Source organism: Chelonia mydas, chromosome 10, assembly GCF_015237465.2.
Source record: "Chelonia mydas isolate rCheMyd1 chromosome 10, rCheMyd1.pri.v2, whole genome shotgun sequence".
Classification (NCBI taxonomy): domain Eukaryota; kingdom Metazoa; phylum Chordata; order Testudines; family Cheloniidae; genus Chelonia; species Chelonia mydas.
Genome location: NC_051250.2, coordinates 61,572,478 through 61,596,718, shown reverse-complemented (window position 1 = coordinate 61,596,718; position 24,241 = coordinate 61,572,478). Strand labels below are relative to the sequence as shown.

General features: G+C 39.1%; 1 protein-coding gene across 3 annotated transcripts; it reads left to right on the top strand.

Moving 5' to 3' along the window:
• The first annotated feature begins 1,108 nt into the window (after positions 1-1,108).
• On the top strand, positions 1,109-22,920 carry LEO1 (LEO1 homolog, Paf1/RNA polymerase II complex component). 3 transcript variants are annotated; one of them, XM_037910955.2, is made up of 12 exons: positions 1,109-1,525; positions 3,521-4,315; positions 4,820-4,924; positions 5,706-5,800; positions 6,520-6,665; positions 9,741-9,825; positions 10,219-10,313; positions 10,577-10,711; positions 11,847-11,982; positions 14,473-14,659; positions 15,343-15,440; positions 22,652-22,920. In XM_037910955.2, exons 1-12 carry the CDS (start codon positions 1,468-1,470, stop codon positions 22,751-22,753), a joined length of 2,037 nt encoding a protein of 678 aa, XP_037766883.1. In that variant the 5' UTR covers positions 1,109-1,467; the 3' UTR covers positions 22,754-22,920. The 3 variants fall into 3 exon arrangements, with proteins under 3 accessions (XP_037766883.1, XP_037766885.1, XP_037766884.1); XM_037910957.2 differs by having other exon boundaries at positions 1,329-1,525; positions 22,656-22,724; XM_037910956.2 differs by lacking the exons at positions 14,473-14,659; positions 15,343-15,440; positions 22,652-22,920 and adding an exon at positions 12,795-12,873 and having other exon boundaries at positions 1,332-1,525.
• The last annotated feature ends 1,321 nt before the right edge of the window (positions 22,921-24,241 follow it).

Sequence of the window (24,241 nt, the reverse complement as noted above, 5' to 3'; positions counted from 1 at the left end):
CCTTGGCTTCGATCTCCCATGGAGTTCGTGGGCAACCCTAAACTGCATCTGCACAAACCATGGCAGAACAGAACATGGAACATATAACAACTCAATGCCTGAATCACAAATACAAAGGAGGCATCAAAGCAATCCACTCTGCTACTCCAGACACAATTATCTGGCTTAACTATCTAAATGTAAAATTATAGTTGTTGTTCTACATTTATATCAGCCATACAAAGAAGAGAAGAAAAGTGGATGCCTGAGTCCTGGGATGAGTGGTCACTGGGGTGGATGCCCTGACCCCCATATTGCAAGTGAGGACAAGTCCGTAGGCTGGCAAACCTAAGTCATTGGTCCCCAGGCTGGGTAAATGCCAGATCCTGTGTCAATGTGAAGCACCTAGGGGGATGTGATGATAGTCCTGGGAAGAGTTGTCCTATGTGGGTCGGCAGGAGGGGTCACTGGACCCTGTGTCGTGGGGTTCCTATGGTGAGGCAGATCACTGGCCCTTTTCTCTGGGGCTGGGGCCAGTGGGGAGGGATGGTGGTGGGGATTATTAGCCCCTCACTCATAGATTTCAACGCTAGAAGGGACCATTGTGCTCATCTAGTCTGACCTCCTGTAGAACACAAACTTCCCCAAAATAATTCCTAGAGCATAAATTTTAGAAAAACAGCCTGTCAATTTAAAAATGGCCAGTGATGGAGACTCCACCTTGACCCTTCATAAGTTGTTCCAATGATTAATGACTCCCCACTGAAAATGTAAATGCCTTCGTTCCAGTCAGACTTTGCCTAGCTTCACCTTCCAACCAGGGCCCCGTGTTACACCTTTCGCTGCTAGACCGAAGGGCCCGTTATTAAATATTTGTTCCCCCTGTAGCTACTGACAGGCTGTGCTCAAGTCACCCCCGGCTCCTCTCTCGGTCAGACTCAAGCTAAGGAGTTTAGCACGCTGAGGCTGAGGCACGTTTTCAAACCCGTTAATCGTTCTCGGGTTCATCTCAGCTCCCTCGCCAATGTACCAGCATCCTGCTGGCCCTGTGGGTACCAGACCCGGCCCCAGCATCCCAGCAGCCATCGCACCCGGCCCAACTCAAATACTCCACTTCCCAGAGCCCTGGGGTGGGTGTGGAATCCCTGTTCCCCGTCCCGGGTGCGTCCTGGTGCCGGGGATCCTGGCCAGGCCCTGTGCAGGCTGAAAGGGCGAGAGAGACTTGTGGGCCCCTGCCGTGGGGGAATTCCGTTAATGGGACGCTGCCCCTTTAAGGCTCCCCCCGCCCCCTCCATCCCCATGCCTGGGTCGGGTCAGCACAGGCGGCCCTACGCCCCCGACCCGTACGCAACCAGTCGCTCCGCATGTGCGTCACTGGCTGGCGCCGCGGCCCTCCCCAGTTCCTAGTGGTGCGGCAGCGCCGGAAAGGAGGCGAGCGAGGCCTGCGCTTTGCGGCTGCGTCGTGCCCGCCCCCGGTGAGCCCGCGCCATGGCGGACATGGAGGATCTGTTCGGGAGCGATGTCGACTCTGAGCCCGAGCAGAAAGGTACCAGCGCAGGGTCCGCAGAGGGGAAAGAGGCAGGGCCGGGCCGGGCCGGGCCGGGCCGGGCCGCCCCCCTGCGCTTCCTGTAGTTAATCTTCTCTGCCCCTTCCCTCCCCCGAACGACTGGCCCGTCCTCCTGCCCCTCCGGGGTCTCCCCCTCCCCGCCCAGAGCTGGGAGCTTCCCCTCCCTTTATCCTCTCCGGCTGCTGGTTCCCTTCAGTCTCCACCAAGGCTTTGCCCCTTTTCGTAACAAGTGTTTGTGGTGGGTGGGCTTTGCCCTGCGGTTTTGTACTTGGCCCACCGGGGCTGACTTTCTGCCTGCCGCGGTGATTGCACCCCTGGGATGCCCCTGACAAGTGCTGCAGCCAGGGGAGGGGAGCGTGTGCCCATGGCCCCTGCTCTGGGCCCGAAGGGTTTCATTACTAGCAATACCCCAGTATCGTAGCCTGTTTTATTACAGCTGCTGTTAAAGGTGACCAAGTTCTCTAGCCTCAGTATTCGACTGTGGAGCTGACAGGGAAATTGCTTAACCCGGGTGGTTCTACTGATTCTGTTGATAGTAATCCCCCTACCTCCGTTTTTTCTGCTTAATAAATACTGTATTGTAAAGGACTTCAGCTCTTTAGTGAAGCAAACAGATTGCCACAGCTTGGGCACAAGTGATACGAATTTAATGCAACTAGATTTTTGTTCTGTTTTTAATTTTATAAACTGTATAAATAGGGGCAAATATTTGCTTCATATAAACTATTATTTATGAATTTCTTTGGGTTGAGATATTGTTATTTGGATTTTTTGGCAAAGCATTTTTTTCCTGGGTGCAGAGCTAAGTTAATATTTAATAAAAGAGAGGAGAGAGAGAACGCACTTTTCATCACCTGTCTTTTGGAAAACTGTCTTTTTTTCTGGTTTAGTCTAAACTTTTTTTCTTATGTTAAACAAGTTTTCAATTTCATTTCCTTTTCAGTACATCAGTTCCAGTTAAAATACATCTAAAATAGAAAGTACATGTTTTAGGACTGAGAGTTTAGTGAATGTGCATGTCATGGTGTATTAATTTCCCTTTAGCATGATCTTGCATAACTGACTTTCATGAAATTGCTGCAAAATTGGTTTCTGATTATAAATTTGATAATTAGCCTTTTTACTCTTGGAGTATTTTTATATTTAGATATGTTTGTATTCCATGAGTTTCCTGCTTGTTCCTTTTTATCCAGAAAAATAATCTGTTAATATAATTTCTATAACTTTTTCTTTTTACATATATTTGTGATGATCACCATTCCTTAATGTAATTCATACGTCACAGTTGTCATCAACAATTCAAAGAAAAAAGCTGAAATAATTTCTTTATGGATATTGTCCAGATTGGCTTGTCCAAAATTTGAGCTTTTTTATGTTTGCGAAGTTCCTGTCATTTTATGTAATTTACTCTTCAAAACAAACCCTATTTTTTTTCTTGAATAAAAATTAGTGCTGCAAACCCAGCACTCATGAGTGGTTCTACTGTAACTAATTTGTCTGTGCGCATGTGTTGGGGAAAAGCAAACAAATTGGATTTGAAAACAATTTCAGTTTTGAACTCACAAGATGTTATAAACAGAGTAAAATGTTAGAATAAAAAAGGTTTTTTAAACTATCAAATTTATCTTTGTCTCCTCATTACCCATATAAGTGTACGGTTTTTCTTTGACTGCTAGTAGACTTCTGGTTTCAATGGTGCCTTGTGACAGGATCACAGACCAGTAATCTGTCCTTTAAAAAGAAAAAAAAAAAAGAAAAAAAATTCCTTTTAATGTCACAACTTCATTAGCTGTTTTTTTAATTCTTATCATGTAAATAAGAGCATGCAATTTACTTTCATTATTTAGATGCGTGTCTCATTTCCCCTCTTATTTTTTTCCACTCTGTCTTAAGAAGTGCTAATCTTTTTGTTATCTCCTCATCTGGCGATCTTTCCCCCTAATCACTTTTAAGTGGGTAATATTTATTTTCCAGATTCTGACTCTGGATCTGACTCTGACTCTGACCAGGAGAATGCTGGCTCTGGCAGTAATGTTTCTGGAAGTGAGAGTGACAGAGATGATGACAGAGAGGCAGTAAAGCCCAGTAATAAAGAATTATTTGGAGATGATAGTGAGGATGAGGGAGCATCCCACCATACTGGGAGTGACATTCGGTCTGAAAGATCGTACAATCACTCTGAAGCTTCGGGACATTCTGAGCATGAAGATAATGACCAGTCAGATATAGATCAGCATAGTGGTTCAGAAGCTGCTGATGACGATGATGACAGAGGACACGGATCAGACGAAGGTAGCCGTCGCTCAGATGCAGATGGATCTGAAAAAGCAAATTCGGAGGATGAAAAATGGGGCAAAGAGGACAAAAGTGATCAGTCAGATGATGATGAGAAGCTCCAGAATTCTGATGATGAGGAAAGGCCGCAAATCTCTGATGATGAAGAGAAGGTTCAGAACTCTGATGATGATGAAAGGCCTCAGATTTCTGATGATGAGGAAAGACTACAAAACTCCGATGAGGAGAAAATGCAGAACTCAGATGATGAAGAGAGGCCTCAGATCTCTGATGAGGAGAAGATGCAGAATTCTGATGATGACGAAAGGGCCCAGCATTCTGATGAGGAGAAGATGCAGAATTCTGATGATGACGAAAGGGCCCAGCATTCTGATGAGGAGAAGATGCAGAATTCTGATGATGACGAAAGGGCCCAGCATTCTGATGAGGATCACAGGCGTTCAGATGATGATGAGGAACAAGAGCATAAATCTGGTAGGATTGAATACCAGGATTGTTAATGATTTGACTATAAATAGACAAATTAAAATATCGTCATCCTTGACCTTCACTGGGTTCTTGTAGTCATCTCATAGTTGAGATAATTAATCCTCATGTTGGGTGACCTTTTCTCAAAGATTGATTCTAGTGTCTTTTCATAAACAAAACCAAATCAAATCTTAATGTTGAACAGACTGAACTGTCACCGGTACAATGAGGACCCTAAGTCATGTGTTTTCTTGTTGACTTGTCCATAACAATATCACTTCTGTTGTCCTGGCTTGAAATGATTCAGATTTGGTTATAAAATTATTTATTAATTCCAGTTGACTTTTAACAATAATAGTTTTTTAATAAAGCTTGATTCACCCAGTAAACGTCAATTATTTTTTCATTGTTTGAATTAGTTTACTTATTAATACAAGCTGTGGATAGTGTGAGATGTAAAAAGATGCAGAATGAAATTCTTAATTTGAGGAGATATATTCTCTTTGATAGAGTCTGCAAGAGGCAGTGACAGTGAAGATGAAATTTTGCGAATGAAACGTAAAAAACCAATTGCATCAGATTCAGAAATGGACAGTGATGCAGAAGGACAAAAAGGTAATTAGCTGTTTTTTCAAATCCCTTCTACTTTATCTGGCATTAAGCATGCATCCACTTTAAAACTCTGTATGACTGGAAGTATTAGCTGAGGAAAAAACTAGTGTTGGATTATCTGATGAGTTGCAGAGCATAACAACTAAGGTGCAGCAATAGAGCTGCGTGGGGAAGCTTGCACAGTTCGAAGTCATCTCTTCCCAGTGCTATCACGCTTTCACTTTCCTTGGCAACAGACTGAACTAATTTTTTTTAAATGAAAAATCTGGTGACATCATTATATCCTAATTTCTTGCTGCAAGATCCTGGAAATTAGTGAGTCTGTTGTTTGATTATGGGAGACTTGGAGAATATATATTATTACCTACCACACTTTGCTTGAATGGATGGAGGTGTCGAATCTGCCTTTGTCCAATATGTTAACACCAGTTTAACTTCAATGATTAACCAAAGTTTAAATCATCTAATCCAAAATCTGTCCCTCTCAATTGCTCAGCTTTCACTCTTGGTCCTTACGATGTCATTGTTTCAGTAGTATTCCTGTCATAGAGTCTTTCCAAGGTAGATGTGACCTGAATTTTTAAGTTTAAAAAACTTTTTTGTGAGGGAAGAGACGAATCACCTTTTCAAGGCCTCTTTGAACCTCCTAGAGAAATGCACAAAATAGGAAATCAATTTTTTTTTCTCCTTTGCAGGTCACTTTTAATGATCTTGTAGATGACTTCTAGTGGTAGAATATAACAGTTTCTCTTTCTTCCTATATAAAATAATTTTTCTATTGAAGATCACAGAGATTCGATAGATCTGTTTGGAGGTGCAGATGACATTTCTTCAGGGAGTGATGGGGAAGACAAGCCACCAACTCCAGGGCAACCTATTGTAAGTCCTTCGAAAGAATTTGCCTGCTATGCCTCTTACACCTGGCCCAGCAGTCTAATATAGAGTTTTAATTCCTAGAGGACTCAGTTTTAGCATGCTTTAATGAAAGACTGATAATTTAATGAGAATTCATAAATGATATTGCCCAGGCAGAAAGAATCACTATTAACGGTTTCACCTCTTATACATGGCAATGTACGATAGGGTCACTTGTTTTTCTGCTGTTGTAACTGTGGTTATATATTTTGAGTACTTTCTGATTATGTCAACAAGTAGAATATAGTACTATAACTGTTCTAGATACTTGTAGTAAGGCCTGTTGGAAAAGTACTTTTGGGAATAGATGGCAATGGATTCAAAGCCCTTTACATCTAAAGGCCAGTTTTAGTCTAGGCAAAGTTACCACCATTTCCTAGCTCCTTGTAGGAGACTGATTTATTTGGATCAGTCCCATGCTTTTTATTTCCATTTTTTCTTGGTATCTTGAGCTAACATTCATAACTGAAATCACTTTAACGCTTGAGTACTGTGTGTGATAATTTTGTCTCAGTAGTGTGTGCTTTGCACAATCAATTCCATGTGGGTGGGTGGATGGACAGAGAGAGAGGTTTTCCATATTTTGTTTCAGAGCAAAAATTAAGTGGTCAGTGGAACAACCTGAACAGTCTGGCTTTTTTCACCTGCATAATGTAATGTGGTTTTGCTACTCCATCCATTAGGATGAGAATGGACTGAATCAGGAGCAGCAGGAAGAAGAACCTATTCCAGAAACCCGAATAGAAGTAGAGATACCAAAAGTAAACACTGACTTAGGAAATGACTTGTATTTTGTGAAGCTGCCCAACTTCCTCAGTGTGGAGCCCAGGTAATACTGCATTTGAGTCTTTGTTAAAGGGGTTAATTATTTATACTCACACTTAGTATTTCCCTGTATTGCTTTTGTCTAGTAGTCCAATGAAATTTCTGTTGGCAACGTTAAATATAATTAACACTGGGGTGCATACGTTGATATAGTCGATCAGATATTCAGATCACTTTTCATTTTACCGTCTTCTTGTAAACTAAATGTGTAGGTTCAGCCTGTTAGATACATGTAATGCATTTCATAATTTTAAATAACTCCTTTTATTTTGTATTAATTTGACTCTATGAGATTAGCCATTTTTAGCTGGTCTACCTATAAAATTAATCATCTCACTCTTGTCTAAATCAGTAAAAGAACTAGTGATTTTTTTTTTTTTTGTGAGCTTGGTTTGCAACTCAAATGAGTAGCTCTGTCCTTTTTAATCTATTTTTTTTAATTGCCTGTGGCTGCATTGCACTATTCTCCTGAATTTATAGCTATCTTGCCTTTCTTCAGCACCGCTTTAGTTTTTGGTGAACCTTGATACTTTCATCCTGAATAATGCACCATATGTTGTAAAAGCAAATGATCTTCCTTTGAGATTTAATTCAGAGTAAACAGCCTGTTCAGGGGACCTGAGTATTTCCTAAATCAAGGAAATCTGTTTTGATGGCATTTAATTTTATCTGTATGACTCTTCTCAATAGGCAACCTTGTTTTGCAAATCCAAAAATGATGTACTGAACATAATGTAAAAAGTAGCCTAGAGAGACTTTGAGTCTCACAGTTGTGATGTATTTACTAGAACTGTGCATGGTTTTCAGGTTTTTAGTTTAGTATGTATCTTCACAACGCATCAGTTTTAAAAGTCTAGTGACTTGAAACAGTAGCATGTGCCTAATGAGTTCATAGTATTATAAAGACTAGCTTTTAAGATTATCTGTTGAGTTCTAAACATGTAGTTTTCATATTTATTCAGTTTGAGGCTTAATCTTCTAGTGTATTGTAAGCCATTTAATTTAGCCAAATGACACAAAAATGTACTTTTGAATAATAGAAGCACTACTTTGGATTTTAGAATAAGCTTGACCTCATCTGTTTGCTAAATTACTATTTTTTATTCATTGAAGTCAGAAGAAACTATATTATGATCATTCAGACTGACCATCTGTATAACACAGATCATAGCATTTATCCAAAATTTCTAAGAAAATAAATTTCTTTAGCTCCTTATAATACTACTCCGTGACTCCAATTGCACATCAACCAGTTACAAAAAATGTTTTGAATATTGCTTTTTCTAAACATACCACTGACTTGGGACTTATATTATTGGACCTTGTAAAAGGTGTCCATTTCCCTGTAAAGCTAGGCCTGTTCCTGACATACTCTAGTTTGGTGGTTCTCCCATTCTCCTGCTGCAGACCACTTTTAAAGAGAACTCTTCTTTTGGACCACCTCTATCCCAATGCACCATTGCATGATTTTCAAAATGTTCTGTTCTGTGGCCTGTCAGGAAGTATTTATGAGCTAATAGCCTTTATGATTGAAAAGATAGTGTTCCAAATGTGAACCTTTGTGGGTCAGGATGTACAGACTTTGAAGGTCTACAGACAGACTACTGCAATGCTTTGCAGTAATTGACAGCTTTTTCAAAAAGCAGAAAAGTGAAGCTGACAACTCTGGTCGCTTTCGCTGCTTCTCCTCCCAACATTATTTGCAGCCATAAACAACAGCAAGGGCAGATACTGGAGATTTTAATGGGTCAGTACCCAAAAATGGAGACTAAGGGCTTGTTGACACTTGAAACACTACAATAGGACAGCAGCATTGCTGTAGCATTTAAATATAGACGCTCCTTATGCTGATCGGAGGGGTTCTCCCCATTGGCATACATAATCCACCTCCCTGAGAAGTAGTGGCTAGGTCGATAGAGTTCTTCTGTGGGCCTAGTACTGTTGACACGGGGACTTAGGTCAGCTTAACTACACTACTCGGTGATGTGGAGTTTTCACACTCCTGACCAATATAGTTAAACAAACCTAAATTTTTAGTGCAGGCTAGGCCTAAAATAGCAGTAATTTAGTAGATTAACAGCTTCTCTCTCACCCACTTTTTTTTCCTTTACAGCATCTGGGAGAGGAAGTGAGAATGGCAACTCCTCCAGCTGTCAGGTGTAGTGGAGGAAGAAAGAAATTTGTGTTTCTGCCTCTCCCTTCTCTCAGATGGGTTAGGTGTGGGACTGTGTCAAATCTGATACTTATTAGAACAGTGGAGGGCAACCTGTGGCCCATCCAGGTAATCTGATTGTGGGCCGTGAGACATTTTGCTGACGTTGACCGTCGGCAGGCATGGCCACCCGCAGCTCCCAGTGGCCGCAGTTCGCCGTTCCTAGCCAATGGGAGCTGTGGGAAGCGGCGAGCCGCAGGGATGTGCTGGCTGCCGCTTCCTGCAGCTCCCATTGGCTGGGAATGGTGAACCGCCGCAACTGGGAGCTGTGAGACGCCATGCCTGTGGACGGTCAACGTCAGCAAAATGTCTTGCAGCCTGTAATCAGATTATCCTGATGGGTCACATGTGCCCCGCGTGCCGCAGGTTGCCCACCAGTGTATTAGGCTCATATGAAAGATGGTTCATCCAAACGTTGTCCTGGCAGGAATTCCTGCATGCTAACCATAATAATTCACAAAATCTTTATCACACTTTAAAACTCACTGGACCAGGCTGATCATATCAAGTCCTAGACTCAGGCCTAACCTCTTATTTGCCACAATGGGACCTCAGGGGAGGATACCACATTTGAGGTAGACTTTTGTTCTTTTTAAAAAAGCTATTCAGAGATTTAAAGTGTTAGAAGTGGTTGCAGCTGATATTATTGGGAGACTTTAGGGTAGGTCTTCTGTGGTTTAAAACCTCTCCAGTTTATTACATGGTGGCAGAAATAAATGTACGTATACCATGGTAGTAATGTCTGCAGTTGTGTGTAATATATAATTTAATGGAATCACAAATTTATTTTTAGCAATCCTCGAATAACATGGGTTTGCTTTTTTAGAAGATAGGTGAATAAAGAATACATTATCTAATTTATTACAGACCTTTTGATCCTCAGTATTATGAGGATGAATTTGAAGATGAGGAGATGCTTGATGAAGAAGGTAGAACAAGGTTAAAACTAAAGGTATAGCTGTAATTTTCTTTCTGCATCTCACGTCTTTCCTGTTAGGTTCTTTCAAACTACTATATAAAACAAAAAGCCTGGGGGGTTGAGAGGTGATGGTTTGAGTCACACTTTTCATAGATATCCCCTGCTTCTTGTTCTACCAAGAAGTAAACAAGTTCAGCACTCATGGAAATTACTTAGCTGTTTTCTGTTGTATCTACTTTTTTCTTTAGATGCAGTGAAGATTTGTAACTGTTCTGCAAAAGCTTTTCTTTTACCCTGCACGCAGAAGATTCAGCTAACTACTGGCACTTGATTCTTGACTTCCCAATTATATCTTTTTTCAACATTCCTTTAAGCTAGTTCACATTTTACTTTATATACATGTTTACAGGCTTTCTGTTCCAACAGGTGGAAAACACCATACGTTGGCGAATGCGACGAGATGAAGAAGGAAATGAGATTCGAGAAAGCAATGCACGGATAGTCAAGTGGTCAGATGGAAGGTTAGTTTAGGTTTTTCTAGAGTAGGAGAACATAGTTGTCAGATGTTCTTGCATATAAAAGTGAGGAGTGAGTGAAAATTGAAGTTCTTGCACAGTTTTTCTCAGATCTTTGAGCATATATTGTACTACTTAGCTAATAATATTTCAATCCACATTATACATAAAAAAGAGGGAATGAGAAGGCTTCCTTCATTTATATATGGTGTAAAAACAGAATGAGTCACTAAATACGAAAATAACTGATATATGAATCTTTTTTCAAGCATGTCGCTGCATTTGGGCAATGAAGTCTTTGATGTGTACAAGGCACCATTACAGGGAGATCACAACCATCTGTTTATCAGACAAGGAACTGGTCTACAGGGCCAGGCTGTGTTCAAGACTAAATTAACCTTCAGGTAAACATACAGTTCATTAACAGAGCTTGAAGTCATAGTACAGCGTTTTGGTATGAAATATTTGGGTATTAAAAGGTGGAGATGAATTAGTAAAGTAATGGATCATTAGTTTGTCTTTTACTACACCTTGTATGGAAGAGGTTTTTTTTAAAAAAAACCCACTATTTTTAAAAGAATTTTCTGTCCCTTGAAAAGTAAGGCTGGTGTTGATGTATACACCTAACTATGGCACGGTCATGAGTTTTATAGGCTTCCTTTTGACTTCAGTGCTGGCTGTTTTGGGATCTGAATATCAATTGTACAGAGACTGCCAAATTGTTTGAGTTTATACTGTTGCTGAAGACCAAGACTAGCATGCTAGCTACACTTGAGACCTAAGTACATTTCTCTAAAAAGTGACATCTTTGGGATGCCATGTTTCTCACCTTTTTACAAGTATAAATGAGGTCAGAATTTGGTCCTGCAATCTGGATTTCATTGATATGTGAGCCAGAATACAGGCCAGCATCCTCTTCTCTCCCATAGCATAATAGGGAATAAATAAATACAAATACTGTTTCACTTTCACTGAATACATAGGGAACAGAAATGTTCAGTAAGAAGCTGCCACTTTTCAATATTCACTTTTCAGAGTAGACCTGCACATTAAGGTAGCTAGGTCTGAGACCAAATCTCCAGGCTTGAAAGGCCAGTGTGCTATTTATTGCACTATCTAGGCTGACTATATTTTTGTCTGTAATTTTAATATTTAATTTAAAATTTTAAAATGAGAAGTTTTGGTGCGAATCAGGAGGAATGTTGATGTTCTTTGGAAAAAAATCTCCATACCATACTTCACTGCTATGAAGATGGTGACTATGACCAGAAGCATAAATGTAAAGTGGAAGGAGGAATATTTAGGTGTGTAAGAGGATGTGGAGGATTTCTTAGGGGAAGGGTGATTTTGCTAAATATTTTGATCTATCGGATAATTCTTGTGTACTGTACACATTATCTATTCTGTTTAATTTTTTTTTGCTTTTGTATGGATGAGTCTTTGCTTTTCCTGATTGTATTTGTGGCATGTCTGTAATTGTTCTTGGAAAGCAGAGGTGTCCTTGTGAGAAGTGTTTAACCTATAACAATTTTCTAACAGGCCTCACTCTACGGACAGCGCCACCCACAGGAAGATGACTTTGTCTCTTGCAGATAGATGTTCAAAGACCCAAAAAATTCGTATCTTGCCCATGGCTGGCCGTGATCCAGAGTCTCAGCGCACAGAAATGATTAAGGTATTAATTATGATAAGGAATTTTATTACTCTTTAGATCAAAACTTAGAACTAACGTTGTTCATTTCAAATTGTAAATATGTCTGAATATTCTTGGGTATTTATTGGGTTTTAGTAAAATAAATTAAGATGCAATCTCTGGTGCTGACATAGAAATCACAACAATATATTCTATCAGCATCCATTTTTATGCTCTGTGGATATGGCGCCTGGTATAGTAGTTACCTTGTAAACTAGGAGGAGAAATTGTAAGAGTGTAAAGTACCCATTTAACAAGAGATTTCAGAAAAAATTAAAAACAAATATTAAGAATACAATAAATGAAGGCCTTGGAAGTAAAATTTTGAAAAGGCTTTATTTTTAAGATGAAATAAACATTCATTTTAAGGTGATGTGTTGTATTTTCCAGCAGTCACTAAATGACTCAGACTTTCTAGTTCATATTTATCTGGACTGTGTACACTTAATTTGCATATTAAAAATTATATCCCAAATTCATCAATGGCATAGGCAGCTGCCACTCCATTGTTCTACAGGGCCTAGCACAATGGGGCCCCAGTCCTGACTGAGGTGTCTAGGTGCTGCTATACTCTAATATGGAAGTTATCGTGTATTTGTCAGTGGAAATTTTTACGTATTAACTTGCATTGGAACTTCCTATATGCATGCATATGAAGAATTTGCTCCTTTATCATTTTTCCCTGCCGCTTTCCCTTCTTGGTAAGAGACAGATTTCCATGGCTTGACCTTAATGTTAGGAAGCAGAAGTGCCCTTATAAGAAGTGTGTTTAACCTAGAATGATTTTCTAACAGGCCTCACTCTAAAGACAGTGCCCTCCACAGGAAGATGACTTTGTCTCTTTCAGATAAATGTTCAAAGACCCAACTGAAGGTATTTCTTCATGTATATTCTGTAAAGTTGGTTGCCAAGTGTGTGAACATAGCAGCCAGTTGTATAATAATCACAGTAATTTATGCCTCTGTTTTGTGGCAGAATTAATGTCCAAGTCTGCCATTCCTAGCCTGGCCTGCTAGGGAGACTAATTCTTCTATTCAGCCGTTCGCTGATTTGTTACCTTCCTCGTGAAATGCTGTGCCTCCTGTATAACATTCTCGAGCCTATTGTAATTTCATAATTAAAGAAACTAGCCCTATTCTAGTCTATCCCCTTTTATTCCCCTTCCAGTCTCTCCCTGTCACCATTCCAAATAATCCTTTGGCCTGAAAATTCCCATGCTTAGTCTTAAAGCAGAGGGGCTAAGAGATGGTTGTGGAGTTTTTGGAAGCAAATCAGCCAAATGTCTTTATTTATAAGGCTGTGAAAATTAATGTTTTTGACTTTTAACAAAAGTAACTTTTTTTTGTTCTGCTACTAGACTTCTCATGCACTTGAGGACCATTACACAGGCAACTGTGCAAAAGATTTCACCCCAAAGTATACATTTATTAAAAGCGTCCTTGCATTCTGACTGTTTACATGTCACTAGTGTCAGCAAAGATTACAATTGCTATCAAGGTGTAGCTGTCCTAAAATAAGCCCGGTGAATGGAGTATTCACTATTACCTACAGAAACAACTCTGCAGAGCTGTGGTTCTGAGGTGCTCCGCAGGCCACAAGGGAACCCTAAAGAAGGTGCTGGCCCCTATCCCCACAAGATGGGGAGTTTTTCCAAACCTTCAGGAGTGGGGGCAGAAAATCGTAGTGTTTGCTTCAAAGCATGGTCCCCTTTCTGCTTCTGGGATTTGTATTACTCCTTTGTTACAGCTGTAAATATGTTATAATTCTTAATTTTAGTAAGAAAACAAATCTAGAGATGGACAAATTTACTCAAACATTCATTTAAGTACGATGCTACAGATGTAAATATTTTTCAAAATTTTGTATTAACTGAAAATAACAATACAGTGCTACAGGAAAAGTAGTGCTAATTGAAAATGTCATTCTTGGCACAGTGGGGTGAACAAATCAGTGTTTATCATATTTGTTCTGTATAGGAAAAATTAAACTTACACAGCAATCCAGAAACAAGAAATAATGGTTACCTTCGTTACATTTTCTCCTAGCATATTATGATATTGTAGAGAATTTAAGTTTAATCATAAGTACACATTGTTGCCTCTATTTTTAAACTGTTTTAAATTTTTATAACATTCACAAACCTGATTTTGTAATCTTGGAAATTAAGCCTTTGACTCTGATCTGCATTAAATAAAAAAATAAATAAGGAAACGTAAAGCTATAAATGTTTCAACCAAGAGAAATATCAAATATAAAAAATACTTTGCCTGATTCTCCATAGTCCTGCACTGTGTGTAGTCATTTACGTCAGTGCAAAGTGAGCATCAAGCTGTACCATTCTGATTTGGTAGAATTTGACATTTTCTTTGCACTGGTGTAAAATGACTACACGAGGTGCAAAGCATTGGAGAAAGATGCCCTCTGGGTATAATTCCTCAGAGTTCCTTACATGCTGCTGCTTTTCCTGGACAGAAAGAAGAGGAGAGGTTAAGAGCTTCTATTCGCAGAGAATCCCAGCAGCGGAGAATGCGGGAGAAGCAGCATCAGCGTGGGCTGAGTGCAAATTATTTAGAACCTGATCGTTATGATGAGGAGGATGAAGGAGAAGAGGCAATCAGTCTGGCAGCTATTAAAAACCGCTATAAAGGTGGTATAAGAGGTACAAATAAAATCTGAATGTAACTTTTTTTGTTAATATCTGATGAGTGCAGCCTATCTAATTCAAATTAACTGATTTCATGGGCTAGACCTGATGAAATAACAGTTTTCTCAGAGCAGTGCATAATGAACAAGGAAACTACAAAGAAGGCTCAATCTGTTTAATTATACTTTGTGTATTTATTTATAGTTTGTCATGAAGATGGTGAGATCTTGGCACATTATTGAGAGAAATATCAGGAAACAGTATATGTGATGGTATAGTTCAGGGATTGGCAACCTTTGGCATGTGGCCAGTCAGGGAAAACTGCTGGCTTGCTGGGACAGTTTGTTTACCTGCTGCGTCCGCAGGTTCGGCCAATAGCAGCTCTAACTGGCCGCGATTCGCCGCTCCAGGCTGATGGGGGCTGCAGGAAGCAGCGCAGGCTGAGGGATGTGCTGGCTGCCACTTCCCATAGCCCCCATTGGCCTGGAACGGAGAACTGCGGCCAGTGGGAGCTGTGATCGGCTGAACCTATGGACGCTGCAGGTAAACAAACTGTCCCGGCCAGCCAGCGGTTTTCCCTGACTGGCCACGTGCCAAATGTTGCTGATCCCTGGTATAGTTCAAGGTGCTTTGGCAGGGATTGGCATTTGCAGACCAGTCTTTACCTGGGTTAATTTTTTTTTTTTTTTTTTTAAAAGAGGAACGTGCTAGAATCTATTCTTCGGACAGTGATGAGGGATCAGATGAAGACAGAACGCAGAGACTACTCAAGGCAAAGAAACTAACTAGTGATGAGGTGAGAGAAGCATTTTATTTTATGGTGAAAGTTGTTTGACTGAAAATGAACAATTTGTTTTTATAATTTTGAGTATTGTGAAAAATGGCTACTACTCTCTGCTTTAATGACTGGATACATCATATTTATCCAGCTAAGTTCTAGTAAATTGAGATTTTTTCAAGGTTTTATGGACCCAAGGATTGAGGTAAAGTTAAATTTGATATGCTTTCCATAATAATAAAGCCATATATAAAAGCTAGGTATTTCTTTCAGAGTTCTCAAAGCCTTTTGGAAAGCATCATTCCCATTTTACGGATGGAGAAACTGAGGCACAAAGCAGTTGACATGATTTGCCCCGGTCACATAGTGAGCCGGAAATAGAACCCAGGGCTCCCGAGTCTCAGTCCAGTGCTCTATCCACCAGGCCTTACTGTCTGCACCACCCTCCCCCCGATAAACTTATGACAATTCTGTTGAGGGGGAGGGGAAACCTGTTTCACACAGCACTATTTGTAGATCACTGCTTTTTAAGGGGAAGAGTTAAATACTAGTATACTATTAATCCTTTGATAAAAGGAGGACTGTGGCACTTACAGCTCATGTACTGTCCTAGGCATAATATGAAGGGAAATACTGGCTACAATATTAAGGTTTCCACCTCTTTTTTTTTTTTTTTTAAATTCCCCTTAAAATTGTGATGGCATCTCTACCTCTAAACAATGGAAATTCCATCTAAAATTGCACTGCAACGTCATAATTTATTTGGAGTCAAAATGCTGGTGTAGGATTCAACCACAGAACGTCCTTGCCCAGTAGTAAGAGCTGATAAAATTCTACTGACAATTACATGATGGCTGCCTTGACTCTGTAGTAGATATATATTATCTGTAGGTCAGATAATATATATCTCTAGCACTTCTATCTTAATGGTTTTTCAAGTTACTTTGTTAGAGGTAAAAAGATGATTTTTGCACTTGAATGACATCTTGCTTAATCTTACCTTCCTAATTTCCTGTTGATGTCCTTTATTAAATTTAAATCAAATGTTAGTATATACAGAAGCATAATCTATGGACGTTTAAAAATGAAAGACCTATTAATCAATTTAGGATTGTTGCCTACAGAATATTTTCCCGGGCTTTGTTCTGTCCTGATTTTAAATGAGTCAAACAGTGAAGCTTCTACAGTTTCCCTTAGGAGATGATTTTATCATTGCAAAATTTTTTCAGATATTCAGTTTCAAATTTTTCAACTGAATTTCATCTCATCAGTCCTTGTTTGTCCCTTTTGTACTATTCTAATAATTTAAGAGACTACTGAAGTAACTATATCAGTGTAAAGTCTTAGACTCTCATATAAAACATTATATTCTTTTCTTTAATTAGTAGTAGTTTTTTGGTATATATTGATTTATGCTCATTAAAGTGAGACAAATATTATAATTCCATAATCTCACTTACTGAAATGTCAAAATTATATCTCAAAATGACTCTTGATTTCTATACGGTATAGCTTGCAGTGTGATGTACGGGACCTTATAATACGGAAAATCTTTAATTCATTGAAAGATCAAACTTGTATTCCTCCAAAAGTTATTTCAATGTGTATACAGCACATATATAAGCTGTACCATGATGTATACCCCTGATCAGTAAAACCCTCATCAGGTGTATTTGTTTCCTAATCTTGTCCAAACCCAGTGGCTAAAACTGGGATGTTGGTTAGGATTCCATTCTGTGGTGTTGTGTCTGAGATAATTCCAATTACAGTGTTAGCAGAGTGGCGTTTGTATTAAATAATTAAAAGGAACTGGAGTGTGGTGAAATAACGGAAAGCAAATCACTGAAAGCTTTGTTGTATTAAAAGTATTCCAATAGTGTTTATTTTTGAATTTGTTGAGTGAATTTAGTGTTCTGGAAAGTGAGGCACTGTAAAAGCGTTGTGCTTAGTTACACATGGTCTGGGTATGTCCATAGGTGCAAGTAACCCCATTTAATTATGCTAACGCCCTTGCACCTGAACTGGAATTCCAGTCCCTTTTCTCCCTTGAGCAGATGTTAGCAATTGTTTCTTTTGTGATATATGAACACCAAAATCATTTTTGTTTGTGATCTCAATTAGGCTTTGATTCTGGTTCGTCAGAGGTGAAAGAGTAGTGAGCTAATCCGCTGTGCTGCTTTGAGCTCCATCTTCCATTTTAAAACAACTTCATTTTAAGGCTGAAGTTCATAACATTGCCACATAGGGGTGCTCAAGCTTAAAAAAAACATAAGGTGGCAATGGTGAGTTATAGTAACCAACACACTGAATGTATATAAATAGAGACTTGGAGGTATTTACCAGTATATATCTTCATACACAAAGCACGGCACTCATCTGTCAAATACTGTAATACTTTAGTGATTTGCACAAGGATGCTGGCTATCTAGTCAAACACACAAACAAAAAGGTTGTTGAGAGCTGGTCCTCAATGCTAAAGTGCTTTGTCCAGCATCAAAACATCAAATTATCAAGTGCTGCAGCATACTGATAAAAGGCAAGTTGTATTCCCATTGATGTAACTTTGGGAAATTCTGTTGTACAGTGTAGTGAGCATTTTCGAAATACCTGTACTAGATAGATGTCTTTTCAGATGCCTAGTGCAGATAGGGGCTGCCATTGAGATTCTAGGCTATAAATATATTAGTTTGTCGTGTTGGTTAAAGTTGAGCAGAAATTAGTCTTAATAGAATTCTTAAATCCTATGTTAGCTTTCACTACTTTTTAAACATTAATTTTAAAATAACAGTGGTCCTTAAGTATAGTGGAGGAGAGGGGTAAAATTATTATTAAAGTAAGGAGCTTTCTCTTCCAAACAAGAAATTCAGTTGTTATATCAACAATTTTATTTGTTCTTTGTATCAAAGTTAATTAGGCTCCAATGTAAAATGTCTCCTATGATAGAAAATTCATTTTTTAAAAACTGGTTAACACCAAATCAGGGAACATCATAAGAGCAAGGAAAAATACTCAAAACTGATACGTAAATGTCTTTCAGGAAAGTTAACTGGTTGTAACAATGTCAGCAGAAAAACTGCACAACTGTTGGACTCATTTCTGCATTTCTTATTCAGGCAAAAGTTCTTTGGTTGAATGTGAGTTTTGACTGACTAAAGATTGCAGGGTTAGATACTCTCACTTGTCAAGCTAGTGCACTAAACTTATTCTCTTGGGCAGTGCTTCTATTATTCTGTCTCTTCTGTTAATTGTGGTGTTAAAGATGTTCATAGGAAATTGAAATGAGATGCTGTCTGGAAGTCTAACTTCAAATATTTTAGACCTGATCAGTTTTCCTAAAGTCAAAACACAACTTACATTCAGCTTTGTGTTAGGGTACTAGAAAATTGGATATCCAACCTCTTTCAAGACATTATTTTGTTACTTAGCAAACAGACCAAAATGGAAATGCGGCATGACAAAACAAAATAGCTGAGTCGTAGTGTACACGAAAAAGGTATTTTTTAGGACAGCCTATGGGATAAACTAGGAAACAGTTGGGAAAAATACTGGTGATTGCTTGACTAATCAGAATTCATGCTTTTTTTTTTTTTTTCCAATTCTGAGATTAAAGAATAGTTTTAATTTTGCATGCATAAATTCAGTTTTTGACCTAAGAACCCCACGCTCCAGGTCATTTTCCACATTTGATAGTGATAATGTGCTTCAGAGGCTGGCACAATCCAGCTTGATGATGCTTTACTGTATTTCAGATGCAGAATTTTTTTTATTCTTTGTAATTCTATCTGATGGTTTAGAACATCCTATTGCATAGTAGTTTCTGACTTGTAAAGGTATTTTTCTTTTTCCTACTGTATCTAATATTGTACTGATTAAAGTTTAAAAATCCTGTTTTTATTCTGAAATTATTTTGAAGCATATATTTGACCAAAATGGTACTTATGTTCAATCTACACTGTAAAATCAGCCATGTTTGCAGATTTAGTTAAAATTGTTGTCCAACAATGTTACTAATGCATAGTTCTGTATTGCTGTATAGATTGGATGGGACCTAACCATGTTCTAGAGCAGGGGTGGGCAAACTATGGCCCTTCAAACGTTTTAATCTGTCCCTCGAGCTCCTGCTGGGAAGTGGGGTCCAGGGCTTGCCCCGCTCCACATATGCCATGGCTCTGCACGGCTCCCAGAAGCAGAGGCATGTCCCCGTTCCGGCTCTTATGCGTAGGGGCGGCCAGGGGGTTCCGCACGAGGCCTCCGCCCCAAGTACCACCCCTGCAGCTCCCATTGGCTGGGAACTGCGGCCAGTGGGAGCTGCAGGGGCAGCGCCTGTGGTCGGGGCAGCATACAGAGCCTGCTGGACGCACCTCCACGTAGGAGCCAGAGTGGGGACATGCCACTGCTTCTGGGAGCTGCTTGAGGTAAGCGCCACCCAGAGCTTGGACCACTGTCCCCCCCCCCCCCCCCCCACGCGCCCCAGCCCTGATCCCACTCCCACCCTCTGAACCCCTTGGTCCCAGCACAGAGCACCCTCCTGCACCCCCAACCTCTCATCCCCAGCCCCACCCCAGAGCCTGCACCCCCAGCTAGAGCCCCCACCCTCCCCACACACTCCAACCTGCCCCAGCCTGGAGCCCCCTCCTGCACCCTGAACTCCACATTGCTGGCCGCACCCCAGAGCCCACCCCTCCAGCTGGAGCCCTCACCCCCTCCTGCAACCCAACCCCCAATTTAGTGAGCATTCATGGCCCACCATACAATTTCCATACCCAGATGTGGCCCTTGGGCCAAAAAGTTTGTCCACCCCTGTTCTAGAGTGTCTCTGAATTGGTGGCTTTAGAAAAATTAATGGATGTAGTTAAATCCTATTCACACTGCAAGATGCCATGTCAGGGGAGAAGTGGAAACAGTGTTGTTTGAGATGGTTGACTTCACAATGTGAATGAGACTTTTATCATATGGTTATATACTCTCCTCCAACATCCTTAAATCTATAGCTTTAAAATAAAGGAATATATTCTATTATTTCATTTTTTACTTTGTCGTTTTAAGCTGTAAGTTTACAGAACATCTTAGATGACTGCTTGATAGAATTTCTGGAAGTGTTGTGTTTTAGTGTTTGAACCCAAAGACTTGATAGATTGAAAATTAATCTGTTTATAAAGTTAGATTTTTATTTGTATTGGTTTACTCTTGTGCCAAAAGAACAAGCATTTAAACCTACAGTAGAAGTACATAAAGTGGGAGATAGATATAGATATTTATTTTTATAAATTTAGGATATTATAGTAATGAAATAACTAGCTTTGGATTTAATAGCTAAAGTAATTGTGATTTATGGGATTGCTTTTTGTATTTTCTTACTATATTTATTGATTTATAATGTCCATATTAAGTTTTATTTTATATATATATAAAATATATATATATATAAAAAATAAAACTTAATTAAATCCAAAGCTAGTTATTTCATTACTATAATATCCTAAATTTGTAAAATAAATACCCACATAGAATCTACAGTTCATGTAAATCAAATAGGAATTAGTACACAGTAGCCCTCATTTTGGTGTGCTATGACTCCACTCCACTAAAAATTATTTTAAAAAACTTTATGCTTAGCATGTTAACTATTTTAGCTTGATAGTTAAAAGCAAAGTAGACAATGCATCATCAGACACATAACAATACAATCAATGGTCACAATAGTGAATCTTTGTATTATTTTGATTAGCCACTACTCCTTTCGCTATAGACTGATCAGAGGGCTTTGTATCAGCTTTGCTTAACTTGATTCCTTACTCACTTAAGCTTAAATTGATTATATAAGGTACTCTTAAACTGATTGTCCCCACAAGGAGGTTGCGTTGATTAGCTGCATCTGTGTCTAAACCAATTTAGTTAAATTGGTACAACTTCCTTGTGTTGGGGGCAGAATCGCTTCCTATACTTTTTCCCCTCCTTTGCCCAACCCAACGTTTTTCCAGTTCTTCATGGATCAAATCAGATTCCCTGAATTCAAATGATTTGAGCCTTCTTGTAAAAAGCTGTACTGAAGTTTTCCAGAATCTACTGTAGCTCCATGATTTTAAACAGGTATTTAAATACTGGTTTTGGGCCATCAGTATTAGTGGCATCTCTGTAAAACAGGAAGAGACTTGTTTTACTGTCAGATAAAAATCATTTAACTTGCTTGCATCCTCTAATACTCCATCAAATTTTGGTTCATCATCCAAACTAGTTAATTTAAAGGTGGACCTTTCCTGTTTGTCATTTTACAGATTTGCAAGAAATGGCCTTATCTCTCTCATAGGGGAGTTATTTGATTTCAATTCCTTATACTTTCTCACGCTCGTGCTGGGACTTAGAAAACACAAAAGTTTTGTACCCACTAAAAAGAACTCTGCCTAACAAAGCAGAGGGGGAAACGCAAAGCCCCCTACCTTTTGGGCTCGATCCTTCTACGACCGAGGGTATATTCACCCGTGCAATTTTCCCCCCGACAGACGGGTAGGAGCGAGGACTCTAACCCTCCCCATTATGGCCCAGTACCTCTACGACCAGTGGTGTATATACCTAGACAATTTGTATATATCTTATCTGTATAGTTTTCCCTGACAGATGGGTCGGAGTGATGACTCTAATCCTCCCCCTATTGCCCGGCACTTCTATGATCGGGGCTGTGCACACTTGAATGGTCGATCACCTTATTCGTATAGTATACCTTTTAACAATATTTAATATTATTCGTTATCCTTCATTCTAAATCATACAAAATACAAACACAAACTCCTACTGCTACACTGTGTTCTGTCTGTGGGACAGGAGCCATAGGGAGAGGGGTAAAGCATTGTGATATTAGCACTTTCTGAGGATATTAACTTTTTGATGTGCATCTAAAAACACCCAAATGTTATAACTCTAGATGCTGCTTTGGAGCTTGTGTGCTTAATTCTTAAATGTGGAAAATGAAATTCAGCACAGCAAAAGTCCATGTGTAATTGGACAATTGCAAGGCAATTGCATCTTTGATATGATTCTGTAAGATTGGAGAGTGTGGTGGAGGTTGGGAGTAAAGTCAGGAATACTCTCAGTACTACTGACGATGTAAAAATAAATCTTAAGTCTGAGTACTATGAAAGGGGACTGAAACTGGAAGCAGTTTCGTTTTTCTTCACAGAAATAAACTTGGTGAATTTTTCATTAACTTGACATATATTATGTTTTGCCCTCAGGAAGGTGAACCTTCTGGAAAGAGGAAAGCAGAGGATGATGACAAAGCAAGTAAAAAGCACAAGAAATATGTGATCAGCGATGAAGAGGAAGATGATGATTAAAATTGGGGAAAGATGAAAGCTGATGGCTTTTTATATATATATATTGTACAGTTCTTTTACAGCAAAGATGTAAGTAAACATAATGAGGTTATTTTGGTAAAGGAAACTTACACTGAGATCTGTAAGTCAGGTATGAATAAATTCTTCTCAACGACATTTTAAAGATATTTTAATGTTATGGGTATGTTTGTGTGTCCCGAAACTCACTACTGTTTTTTTTTTTTTAACCTGGTATAGTACTGAAATGTACTTTTTAGAGTATTATGGTAAGCAACTCCTCTGTCAGTTACATTGTTGATGTTAGCACAGTGGAGTCCAGGTCCATGACATGGGCTTCTAGGGAGGCACTATGGTAATACAAATAATAAAAAATTGATTCATCAGGAGGAGATTACTTGAGTTCAGCCTTGTTGCTAACAGTCTACTTGGTAAGTTTCTGATACTGGTATTTTAACTTTTCAAGCTGTTATTTTGTAATTAAAAGGTGGCAGAATCTGTGAGTATTACAGCTGAAAGCTGGCTTTTCTAAATATTCTTTGTTTACAGGACTGTGGACAGTAAATAAGTATGCTGGTATATTTTGATGAATTCAGTTATTGTTAGCTCATTCTAGTACCTGTTAAAGTACTATAATTATAAGCAGGATTTATCCCTGAACTTAGGTCTGTAAATTGAAACATTGAGGTTTCATGAATTAATGGATATAGCAAAAATCTCCAGCTTGAGAGCAAAACGTCTGTTCGTTTGGTATGTTAGAGGAGAGATGTCATTTTTAAAGAATTCTTTGTTTATATGTAGATAGCGAGAGGTTAATGTTTTCCAAACTTTAGATGTAACTAAAAATTAGAAGATACAAGAGTGAAAATATAAGAATTTATATAGAACAAAATAGTTGTTTTGTTCTGTAAGCTCGTATAGTTTTTGGGGAAACTAGTGATTATTGCTCAGGCCTATTTGTTTAGAGAGAGAGAGCTACATCCTGCTAGGAAACAAAGGAGAGAATGTGTGTCTTGGATAGAGCAATTAGACTTCAGGTTTTAATCACGGCCTGTAAATACCTTATCTTTTCTCTTTGACTACACAATACCAATTGTGGAGCCATGAAAGAATACAAACATAAAGACCATCTAGAACTTTTCTCGCTTCAGTTTTCTAATTGGGTACTTTGTGCAGCTTGCCTGATATTCCATATAGCTGTTTGATGTACAGAATGTGATTTTTTTTCTAGTGTATGAAATGGTGGTAGATGTTTATCTATGTGCGTTGCTCTTTCTTAACTGACTTTTCACGGAATCTGGTAAATGTTGAATGTGATTGGAAGAGAAAACCGGGGGGGAAAGGACTTGCTTAAAACCTTTCTTAACCAAAATCTATTAAATAATAAACCTCGCATAGCAGCAGGCAATCTTGTTGTAACATAAATCCACCTAGTAAAGCAGGCACAGGTTTATGAGAGATTATTAGTGATCTGTTTCTTATTCAGTGAGA

Bases quoted from the DNA above. Each gene is read 5' to 3' on its own strand.
- LEO1 (XM_037910955.2), top strand. From the start codon at position 1,468: ATGGCGGACATGGAGGATCTGTTCGGGAGCGATGTCGACTCTGAGCCC. The intron at 11,983-14,472 runs GTATTAATTATG...TTTCCTGGACAG, and splicing joins AGCGCACAGAAATGATTAAG to AAAGAAGAGGAGAGGTTAAG. The intron at 15,441-22,651 runs GTGAGAGAAGCA...TTTTGCCCTCAG, and splicing joins AGAAACTAACTAGTGATGAG to GAAGGTGAACCTTCTGGAAA.